This window comes from Zootoca vivipara, chromosome 10 (genome assembly GCF_965207765.1).
Source record: "Zootoca vivipara chromosome 10, rZooViv2.hap1.1, whole genome shotgun sequence".
NCBI lineage: Eukaryota > Metazoa > Chordata > Lepidosauria > Squamata > Lacertidae > Zootoca > Zootoca vivipara.
The window spans coordinates 2,217,534-2,229,618 of record NC_142593.1 but is presented as its reverse complement, the minus strand read 5'-3'; the positions used below and the strand labels follow the sequence as shown (position 1 = coordinate 2,229,618).

At 42.4% G+C, this 12,085-nt stretch overlaps 1 protein-coding gene across 1 annotated transcript in view; it reads right to left on the bottom strand.

Annotated features, from left to right (window-relative positions):
- TMC1 (transmembrane channel like 1) overlaps positions 1 to 11,279 on the bottom strand; it is an 86,701-nt gene extending 75,422 nt beyond the window's left edge. Inside the window, exons 1-6 of the mRNA XM_088653161.1 lie at positions 9,627 to 11,279; positions 7,638 to 7,775; positions 3,728 to 3,818; positions 2,343 to 2,424; positions 1,856 to 1,962; positions 1,175 to 1,273 (exon numbers count right to left, since the gene is read on the bottom strand). Of these exons, the coding sequence (XP_088509287.1) occupies positions 1,175 to 1,273; positions 1,856 to 1,962; positions 2,343 to 2,424; positions 3,728 to 3,818; positions 7,638 to 7,775; positions 9,627 to 10,045 (936 nt within the window). The 5' untranslated portion in view covers positions 10,046 to 11,279. The remainder of the gene's footprint in view (positions 1 to 1,174; positions 1,274 to 1,855; positions 1,963 to 2,342; positions 2,425 to 3,727; positions 3,819 to 7,637; positions 7,776 to 9,626) is intronic.
- Between the last annotated feature and the right edge of the window lie 806 nt (positions 11,280 to 12,085).

The window sequence follows — 12,085 nt, the reverse complement described above, 5'->3', positions numbered from 1 at the left end:
CTAAACTGGACCTTGCCCAAGCGTATCAACAATTGCCTGTCGATGATGCCACCGTGGAAGCGCAGGTGATGGTCACCCACCGAGGGGCGTTCTGGTACTTTGGTGTGGCCGAACCCCCGGGCTGTGTCAACGCACCATGGTCTTTCATTTCGGGGGATCGGATTTTTGCCCGGAACTTTGTGGGAGACATTCCTTGGGTGCTGGCCACAGTAGTGGGAGTCACTGGACCTCGCTCATACCAGGTGGCACTCGAAGACGGATGCTTATGGTGCCGACACATTGACCAGCTGAGGCGCAGGTTTGGGAATTTGGACACTGCCACAGTGCCCCCAACTGCACCCCCAGCTCCAGAGCAAACTTTAACAGAAGGCAAGGCTCAATCTACACCTCCCTCACAAGCTCTGGACGTGGATCCTAGCCAAGCCACGTCAGGGGTTCAGCATGGCCCTCCAGAGTCTAGGGCCACTGCTGTGCCTGACCATCTGCCGAGTCAGCACGTGGCGGTTCCTTCGGCATTCACAGAGACAGGAAACTTGGGCTCACCGCCACCATCGGTGGCACCACAGTCTCAGCAGGAATCAGCCAACCCCCTGGACTCTGGTACTGGCCCTCGGCGTTCCACCAGGGTCACCAAGCAGCCATCCTACTTACGGGAATATGTTAGTAATTGCATTTGAAACGTTGCATTGTAAATAGAAGCTATGTACCTTGAAACCGTTATGCTCTTGTACCTAATTGAAACCATTATGAATGTAACTAATGCCTTTTCTCGGTGGGGAGGGATGTTATGTATTAGTGTATATAGTTTTCCCTCAGGTCCTTGACAGTTGTTTTAGGAGGGAACTTTGAATTATGTTTGATACATTGTTTGAGCCAGCCTCTATAAAAGCAGGCCAGCTTGGCAGTGCAGTTCAGTTCTGTTCTGGCTTCCGAATAAAGAGCTTCTTGAAGAATCGCTGTGTCGTCTACCCACTTTTTAATACACTGGATCTTCGGTGCCACATTTGATCCCATTTCACCAAAACAATTTGAATTCATATCTTTTCATTTTTACCTACATAAATTACATATCCCAAATTGGTAGTCTTGCCCAATGAACTGCTGAGATAAAACAACATTTCACACAATCAAAACACAAAGCCTAGGGAATGGTTTTTGCAAAGTGCACACTTACACTGAAATCCCACAGAGTGGCAAAGTTCTGTGCCGTCGCTTCCTCTGCTCTGGGCACAGTTTTTCTAGGTAAGCTTCCATATGGTTTCCCCATCAATGCCTGTTTTCACACGTAGGTCAGTCAGAGTGTGGAAATTGTAAACACAACCAAAACAAAGAAAGAAATCAGTATGAAAAAAACATTGGGGAAGCTCACTTTCGAGGCTATTTCTTGTTTTTCCACTGTTGATTTTAATATTAATTTTAATGTTTAAATCATTTTTGTGAAATTACAGCAGGCAAGGGGAGGAGGAGGAAAAGGTAAAGGACTGGTGGTTAGTGCAGGTATCTAAGAGATTCATAAGGCATCTCCTCTCCATAAGGCAGGGACCAAATAGAGAAAGTGATTCACCAGGGAACCATCTCTAGTAAATATGGACAGTGGATACGCTGTATGAATTAACAAGATAAAGACTGTCTGGAGGACAACAAAATATCTCTAACATCATTTAATCCTACTGTATTGTAAATGTCAGTCTAGCTCAGATCTTCCTGACAGTGGAATTTTATCCAAATTGCCCAGTCCCCCATTGTTTGCTTTGGTCTTACATCTATTACTTTAACCCATTTTCCTGTGTAACATTTATGGTAAGCCTAAAGAAAAACAGCAAAACAGGCTGGGCATATTAGTGGTTATCCCCACCTCTGGCACCATGACAAGACCAAAAGTCAGTCCAAATAGGATTATATTTATTCCATACATCCATCGCAAAAATATGAAGTAGGAGGCAACAGAAGAGCCAAAATGACCTACAAGACATGAAGCAAGATAAAAGGGCAAATGAATCATTCTTCACCTTTTGTGTCCTTTCAAATAAGATAAACTAGTATATTTATGCTTGCTTAACACACCACAAATCAGTGGCTGCCACTTTCCCCTCCTAAAACCTAACCACATATTATTGACTATTGATGTGATCTGGTAAAACGATAGTAAATTATTGCTTAAGTTGGTGGTTTGTATGCAAATATATGTTACAAATTCTAGCAATCCTTGATATGCAATGTATTTGCTGCTGTTTAAAAGCTACAGAATGAAAGGAGCAATGGAATGCAACAGTGGAGGGGAAACTCCAGGCCTGTCTCCCAGCAATATGAAAATTACTTAATTCTTCTTCTCTCTCACTTACTTTCAATTTCTTTTATTTTCATTTCCCAGGGTATGCAGGCTGTCCGAAAATTCTCAAAATCACGTTGAAATTTCATCCATTTCTGAAATAAATATTACAAAAGCAAAATAGGACATTAGGACAATGTGAAAAGAATGAACACTTTCAACTAAAAATTGTCTGATGAGCTTAAACCTCTGTACTTCCAAAATCTGCGTGCACTCTAGGTTGTTAGAGTGGCAGCAATGTTTCTGTTGAAGGCAAAGGAAATGCAAATGTGTTTCCTGTCCTACACTTTTCTGTCTTCCACATCTGTCTGCAGCAAGCCGATATGCTAGTGTCCCCATCTTCCTACCCAAGGACTGTTTCTCTCTGTGTGACACGAGAACAGGTCTTTTACCCAACCATTTGACCCTTAACTTGGAGGGTAATCAAGTATGCCTTTGGCTTCTTTTTGTGCTCATGCTTTTGAGGAGTGGGATGGGTTTTGTATGTTTATAAATATTTGTCAATGAGCATTTTGTCTTCCTGCTTTGGTTAGTTTAAATGTTTCTTGCTATTTCTATTCTTACATTGCAAGTCGCTTTGAGACACAGTCATGTAAAAAGCAATCAACAAGTACAATAAGCAATAACACCAAGGGAAATCTGAAAATCTACATTCTATTAAATGGAGGAGATATAAAACAGAAGGTTCTTCAGCGCATCCTTCCATATCCCGCTTCCACATTTATTTCTCTCCATCATTTCAGCTGCACTTCAGCCAGAACGATCCAAGTGCCAGAACGATCTACGAATCTCAGAGGTTCACTGAGATATTTTAATCATGTATTAATAAACTTACATATAGTATTTCTAGTCTGCACATTTCTTTTAAGTTTACTTGGGTCTGCAGCACTAAGTCACACTGAAGCATTGGATTTAATATGATTTCAGCCTATCTGTATTTCTTTGGATTACTTGCAGTATCCTTTCCCTAAGCATCATCTGATTTTGATACCTTCATTTATTTTTTTGTGAATGCTCACCTATGCTCCACGGACTGCGATCCAGACCTGACTGCTCAGAATCTTTTTGATTACTATGATTTGAGGGCACAAATGTGTTTGAAGGATTAATAGAGAAGATTAGCAGTTTTGCAGCATTTACAGAACTAAGATACCCGGAAATCTCTTCTTTCTTTTTATAGCTGAAAGTAAATGTAATCCAAAAGGAGAGTGAAACCATTAATTCCGGAAGAGGCATTTGAAAAAGGCTAAGTGAGCAAACTGCGGGAGACAGTGGAAGACAGGAGTGCCTGGCGTGCTATGGTCCATGGGGTCACGAAGAGTTGGACACGACTAAACGACTAAACAACAACAACAACAAGTGAGCAAATTCAAGGCCATAATGAGAGATGGTCCTTACTTTCATCATCATCACTTTATATGCATAAAATTTCTTCCCTTTGCCTTTGCCAAGGGCTCCTTCAAATTTTTCCACAAACTGCTGAGCATCTCTGAAAAATAAAAATAAACAAATGCTTGTGGATTTATCTGAAAGCATCTTTCCTCTGACTGTCTCTTCTGCTGAAACATTGAGACACATTTGACATTTCTGAGCACCCCAATGACATGTTATGCCAAACACTTTTTCTTCCACTAAACATGGGAACCACGTTCCTTATTTCCCCATCCCCTCAAGCGCAGTTTGCCCATGTCCTGGCATTATGACATGCCACATTTGCCCCACCCACTGTCCGCAATAGCCAATGATGTAGAGCCAGATAAGGACACATAGAATATCAAGGCATCAAGAAAATTACTGCTAGATGTCATGGAACAAGAAACTAAACACAGACATGCCATTTCACAATAAAATGTTTCATTTGCAATAACCCTGCCTTTCTTGTGTGCTATCTTGGATTATTCTAAATTCTAATTACAGGTAGGTAGTCGGGTTGGTCTGACGTAGTCAAAACAAAATAAAAAGATTCCTTCCAGTAGCACCTTAGAGACCAACTAAGTTTGTCATTGGTATGAGCTTTCGTGTAAGGGTCTGGTGACTTCTGTTTCCGTGTATCTGAAGAAGGGTGCATGCACGCGGAAGCTCATACCAATGACAAACTTAGTTGGTCTCTAAGGTGCTACTGGAAGGATTTTTTTTTAGTTTATTCTAAATTCATTATGTTTCTCTAGCAACAATGGGGGACTTATGGGCCTCCAGATGTTGTTGCATTCCAACTCCCATCGGCTGCAGCCAGCATGGCCAATGGGCAGCGATGAGGGGAGGGATTGTTCAGCAACATCTGGAGAACCACAGGGTCCCCTAGAGAACTGTGAGCTTCATTCACAAGCAAAACAATTCTACATTTGTTTACATGGCCATTTATAGTGGGATTGGGATGGTGGGCTGTGGGCCATGGCCAGCAGATGTAGCCCTGTTTCTGTAGCAAAAGAGGATTTGTGAATAAACCTAATGTGAAGATGCCACCCCAGGAAGAGTGGCAGTAGGAAACAAAACAAAAAAGGATGCCAGCACTTGCATTCTACCCACACGCACAATAAATAAATAAATAAAACAATACAAAAATACAACAGTCATTTTACTGGCCCCAGTCAAATACAGATGTCAAGCAACTGGCATCTGTACCACTTGTGGAATATTTACATGATTCATTCAAAGAGCTTATTTTACAGGCACTTCAGCACACATCTCAATAAGGCTGTGGTTTTAGGAAGAATTCCCAGTGGGTCATATGAAAAGCAACTCTGCTGCTTGAGTATCTCAGAAGATAGTCAGTGCATAATGATTCAAAGAACACAAGAAACTATTATGTTCAATGAGCTAATTAAAACAAAGCCTTCTGTGCTGCTGCAGCCAGAGGGCTTCATCCTTTGTTCAACTCAACTTTCCTACCTTAGATATGGTCAGTCAGAAACATAAGGAGTGCAGCCCCGGCACTTCTTTCACAGAAAGAGCAACAACTTCATTTGCAGATGTGCTGTAGTGTAATTTGATGGGTGGACCTAGCACAAGCTCCATATGTTCAGGAGGCTGGGCTTGGGCTTCCTCAAAGTCACCCATCCAGTGAACTTCATGGCTGATCAAGGATGTGAACCCAGGTTTCCTCAGGCAAGTCCCACATGCTACACTGTACTTTCAAGCTCACTGTTCACAAGTACTTAAATATTGCTTCATCAAATATCAACCATCTACAGCAGGGGTAGGGAATCTCTAGGCCAGGCATCCCCAAACTGTGGCCCTCCAGGTGTTTTAGCCTACAACTCCCATGATCCCTAGCTAACAGTGACCAGTGGTCAGGGATGATGGAAATTGTAGTCCAAAACTTTTGCTGCACACACTCCCATGATGCACTTTGAAATCCCAACAGCTGGGGCTTCAAAGCACAACATTGCCATAGGTAGGGAAATAAGAATCTGGCCCACTGGGCAGAAAAGAGCTGCCACCCCTGATCAAGGGCCTCACAGTCAGCAGGGTCAAAACACTGAAACTAATTGATAACCCCCTAAATGTAACAGAAGCATTCTGGGGGGTTTTCTGGCCTTTTCACTGGGTAGAAAAGTTGGAGCAAAATACAAAAATACCATCAGCTTTGGGATCTTGTTAACTGACCTGTTTGTAAGCTTTTTGCTCACTAAATTTTCTAAATTATTTAAAATGAGCTGTTCATTGTTGCTACAAGTAAATTATCGAGAATACAAGATAGACAAAAAATTACTGTCTTAGCTAACCCACTGAAAGCTTTATTAAATTCAAAGAAACATTAATCTAATTACCAACACAAGGGGCATGAATATTTCATGAGCACAGGTATTATTGTCCTTAAATGGCCTAGCTTAATAATTCATGGGAGGTGTGGGGTTGCAGCTCTCAAAGTGTGAGGTATACTGTACTTGGGCTGTTTCAAGGTTGCAAAAGTGGGGAATGAATTACCAAACTTAAGAGGTTGCTTCTGAAGCGGAGGATTCAAGTGGATTGCTCAACTTTTCAGTAACAGGTCAAGATGGTTTCAGGCACCAGCTCAAATTTCATTAAAGAGAAATGCTGCAGTGTTGCTCCAGGGCAACTCTTTTAAAAAGATTAATTTTATTTTAAAAAACAAGACCAGAATTTCAAGGTGATATATCCAGTTGTGGTGCAACAACCTCTGATTGCCCAACCAGGATTGACATTTCCATCTCTCCCCCTTGCATTTCCCTGTTCACACAGAAAATCTGCTCCAGAATCTCGGGGAACCCTTTAGAGCAGATTGTGGTGCTGCAAAGGAAGGGGAACCCCATCACTTGTGACTGGAGTGTAATCCGGGCTGGATATAAATAATTTCATAAACATGTGGCCCCTGGTCTCATTTAATGCCATCCTCAAGAATTCTGTTGGTTTTCCACCTCATGTTCCTTCATGTTCCTTCTCCTTCCTTGCCTCTCTAGATTCACTTTATATAGCACATTAATGTCAGGAATGAGTTACTTTTCATTGTTTTCCAGAACAGTGACTGATAAATAAATGTCTGTATAGTTATTTGAGGGTGACCCCATCAAACCAAGTGGGGCATAATTCTGAATAGACTTCATTAAATTGGGACTTCTAGCCTGAAGAGGGTGGTCTTTATTCCAGATCCAGAATTTCTGGAACCACCCACCAGTAGAATGTAACCCCTGGCAGATTAACGCTGAGGAAATGTGGTCGTCCATGGAGAAAGGTTGCCCACCCCCAATTGAAATAAAGCTGTGGCCTTGCTTCTACATTAATTACCTCTGGACTACATCACAGATGATCAGAAATCCCACATTTGTTCCTATTTCAGGGCCTATTGTGTCTTTCTTGTCATAGTTCTGGGAACTAAAGATTTTTATTCAATGAATTATAGTGGCTCGTGCATGGAGTTACATCACTAGATCACATCTGACAGCTGCATGTGTGAACTGACTTCATTTTTAATGGGGAAAAGTCAACAAACTTGTGACACCTTAAAGATTCACCTGTTTATTGAGCTTTCATAGTCCATAGCCTTCTCCATCAAACATGCTGCAAAAAATGGTGGCTTGATTGCATGCATGATTACAAATATCACTGATAGAATTTTATATTACCTCCAACCCATTAGGCTTGTTCCAGTGTAAGTCATATCTAGGTCACACTGCAATCAAAGGGGCTTAAATAAGTCATGGCTGACTTGGTCTGGATCCAGCCCAATACTTCTCTGTGGCACCAGTTCACACATTCACCTGTGAGTGTTCAAATGCTGAGTAATCAAGCAGTCACAACTAAAACTCGTGCAAACATGCCCTACAAGTGACCATATACAATATCATACTTCAAGACTTCCAGTTTCTTTTTCATATTCCAGGGCTTATTTCTTAATGTGGCAATTAGCTTCTTTTTCTCTTCTACCGCTTCCTTCAGCTTGGCTATTTCCTCCTCTGTAAGCTCCTCTTCAGAACTTGAATCAGAGCTTTAAAAAAGAGAGAGAGGTGAAAAGAGGGACAGCTTCACTGGTATGATTGTGGGCAGCTGCTCCACCCACCCATGGAAAGTATATATTATTAAACTTGCTACAGAATGTGTTACCATGCCCCCATACCATTGCATGCAGACTCACAGAAAACATATTAGCAGCCACCATTCCCACCCTCTGAATGCTCCAAACATTGTGCTTCCGCCTCCCTTTCCCATGCACAATATCTCAGAATGGTGGCAGTGCAGCACATCGTGGAGGATACAAAATAGTGGCCAAGTTGCCAGCCTAGTTCCTCCTCCTCTTCCTCCTGACACGTGGACAAAGGCCTTAGAAAAAGGGAACTCAAATCTGCAATTATTATTTTTGGATTGGACAACATTTACTTTTTAGCATCCCTCATATTTTGGAATTTGAAAGTTGAAAAATTCAACATACCCTAGTGCAGCAGGTTCCTATGAGCAATCATCATAGAAAGCTCAAAAAAGAATGAGTGGTGTAAAATATTTTCCATAGTGGAATACAAAGTTAAAGCCCCTTCCATTCCATGTTTCACTGTGTTAATATTCTGTTGGGAGCCGCCCAGAGTGGCTGAGGCAACCCAGTCAGATGGGTGGCAAATAATAATAATAATAATAATAATAATAATAATAATAATAATAATAATAATATATCTCATAGTTGGCACATTCCCACTACGCATGAGTTTATTTGTCTCATTATTTCGATTATATTTCAGGAACAGACTAAATGCGATGATGACTTCCAGATTATCAAGATTGCTTCATGGATTCCTGAATGTATATGGGATCTTTTTGGTGGGAGCGCCAACAGCAGTCATCAAAAACTGAAAATATGTAGTTGCTGCCAGATATTTGAAGTAAATAGACCCATTTGCTTCTGCAACGTCTTCGTGCCTTGATTAATTCTAATACTAATACATGAGTTTGGGGAAGGACTGCGGAGGACGCAGGGAACTAGGAAGAGATGCGAAGGTCAAAACTTTCAAAAGCAGCTCTGAGTAGTGGGGGGGGCTGTAGCACAGTGGTAGAGCTTTGCATGCAGAAGGTCCCAGGTCAATCCCCAGCATCTCCAAATTAGACTGGGAGAGACCATATGAAATCCTGGAGAATTCACACACTATGCTGCATTCCTATTCTAGCTCCAATCCCTTGCAGTGGCTATTTAGTTAAAAAAAACTAATTATAGGCACATAGCAACAAACTACAAGACAAACACCATGCCTAATATGGCTCTTTCTCCTTTGGGTATTGAGGTCTCAGAATCTTACATACCTTGTGCACACAGCTTTGAACAGGAGTGGCCCGTTTATGCGTTGCCAAATAGGACACCAATTTGCAGGAAATGTGCATGTGGTGATTTATATGCATAGTTGCGAATTTAAGCTATACTGTATCTCAGCACAGTGTGGAAGGCACTCAGGTGACATGTGTGTGCTCAAAGAGAACGCTGCCCCTGATAGTCCTTCAGTGGAGTGGACTGCACAGTCACTCAAAAGTGCCACGTCCTCTGGCCAAAATTAAACTGCAGAGCTCTTTTGGAAATACTCAGCTTTTATGAGAACTGAGTACAGTATGTATAGATCTGGCTCCATGAGCTTAGGGAGTATCTCAGAAGGTGATGTTCTCCCTCATTTAAACATCCAGGTTGGGTGACTATCTGTCAGGGATCTCTCCCTGTGATTCCTGCCTTGCAGGGGGTGGGACCAGGGGACCCTTGATAGCCCTCCCCTCTCTAATGTTCTATGAGTACTGCCGATTGCTGCAGTATGCCTAACACGGCCATCATTGACTTTACATTCAAGAAATCATCATAATAAGGCCTTACCCTGATCCTTTTTTCTTTTTGTCTTTCTTTTTTTTCTTTTTCCCTTTTTTCTTGTCCTTGCGTTTTTTATCCCCATCTTCTTCATCCCCATCCTTGGTCATCTGGTTGGCTCTGTTCTTCCTGCTTTTACAGCCTTCTCCATCCGATTCACTGATGTCTAATCCACCATCTTTCATCCTCCGCCTTTTGTATTTTCGCCTACGATCTGCGGCAGTCTCTTCATCCTCATCCTCGCCCTCTTCATCCTCTTCATTTTTCTCTCTGGTTTTTTTACTTGACGCTCCCTTTCTCTGAACAGATTCTTGCTCTTTATTGTCAAGAACAGAGAACAAAAATACATTCCCCCTGAATATCAGCCACCTCCCCGCTCCTCCTTCACACATAAACATACACACCCACAACATTGTTTTCTGATGCATTGTTTCAAGCCAAGTAAAAGCAGTGAATGATCCCTGGGCCAGTCACGGTGCAGTGAGAAACCACAGCCTTGGTTCTCAGTCATTATGGACCATATTTGGTAGCCTTGCATTCGTCATGCATCCTCACGTACCTCACAGGTAGGGTGGGCAGATGCACACGTGACCAGGGCTCCTCCTGCACCTTTAATAGCTATGCAGAAGGATGAATGTCAACAGGTGTGGCATGTCTGAACCGCTACTAATTCCACATAATTGTGAAAAGGGCAGAAGTCCAGCCTGGCCAGGCATTTCCCAGGACTATGGTATTATGAGGCAATGCACCTCTCTGGGCTCTTCAGAAGGATCAGATACAAAAGTAGCGAAACAAAAATGGAAACGTGAGTCAATTTTGTGACAATCTTGGTGGTCAGTTAAAGTCTGCAGTGCCTCACTTGCCTACCCAATTTCAGAGTACAGTGGTACCTCGGTTTAAGTACACAATTGGTTCCGGAACATACCTGCCAAGTTCCTCTCTGAAAAATAAGGGACCGGACCGGAAGTAGCATACCGGAAGTAGCGCTGCCGCCATTTTGGAACTGGGCGGAGCATGCTCAGAAGTTACTTTTGATGCTGCTGTGCCCAGTTCCAAAATGGCCGCCGCACCAGAAGTCGCGCTGCAGCCATTTTGGAACTGGGCAGAGCAGCATCAAAAGTCGCTTCTGAGCATGCTCTGCCCAGTTCCAAAATGGCCATCGCGCCAGAATAAACTGGGGGAAAACAAAAAAAAATTGTATTTTCGGCTGGGGACAGCTGGAAAAACGGGGGTTTCCCGGGGAATACGGGAGACTTGGCAGCTATGTTCTGGAAGTCTGTACTTAACCTGAAGCGTACTTAACCTGAAGCAAACTTTCCCATTGAAAGGAATGGAAAGTGGATTAATCCGTTCCAGACAGGTCCGCGGGGTACTTAAACTGAAAATACTCAAACCGAGGCGTGCTTAAACCGAGGTATGATAGTACCTTAATGGGACCTTAAGAGAGCAGTGCAATTGCAGCCATTTATAAATAGCATTGGAATGGCATAGAACATAGTTTGTCCTAGATGGTGTATCCAGTTCCAGGATGGTGTTCAGCTCTGACAAAGAATGCAAACTACTGCTGTGACAATGCATTGGAGCTGTGCTGGAAATCCAGGGCAGAGCATTAGGATAATTTTGGCCCCAATCCAAGTATGCTAAGCACAGCAAAAACAAACAAGCCACACACTTGACTAAAAGCTAGGAGTGCGTATCACCTATTAGGTATAAAGGGAGCCCTTGGGTTGAGTCCAGCCCTTCCCATTCCCTGCTCCCACCCTGTGCCAGGGGATTGGAACTATCAGAAATGGCCATAGATGAAATCTTAGCAGTGTTTCAAACTGCTCACTAACTCTAAGGTGCTGGATGAAATTGCTCTATTCTCCATATCAGGAGATGTGGACTTTTTACGATGCACAGATGGCTTGTCTGGATTGAGGACATCATCACAATGTGATGTCAACAGATTACATTCCAACATTACACTAATAATAATAATAATAATAATAATAATAATAATAATAATAATAAAATTTTATTTATACCCCGCCCTTCCCAGCCAGGACGGCTCACACCAATAAAATTACAATAAAACATAAAAGCAATTGATTAAAATACAGTATTAAAATTTAAAATGCAGCCTGATTTTAAGTTGTCCATAAATCCAATCCATTTAGGCTGTGTACTCTTATTTTTAGCCAAATAGGTAAAGGTAAAGGGACCCCTGACCATTAGGTCCAGTCGTGACCGACTCTGGGGTTGCGCGCTCATCTCGCATTATTGGCCGAGGGGTGCCATATTGGCCGAGCCATATAGGTGGAACTATATAGCCATATAGGTGGAACTATAGGTGGAACTATATCAGTCAGGTCCACCACCTTATGGGAGTTTTTCAAAAGCATAAAGCAGCCAGGCCAAAATTTGCTGTGGAAGATCAATGCATATATGTTGGCTTTTCTGTTAAAACCTGCCTTCCTAGTTGCATT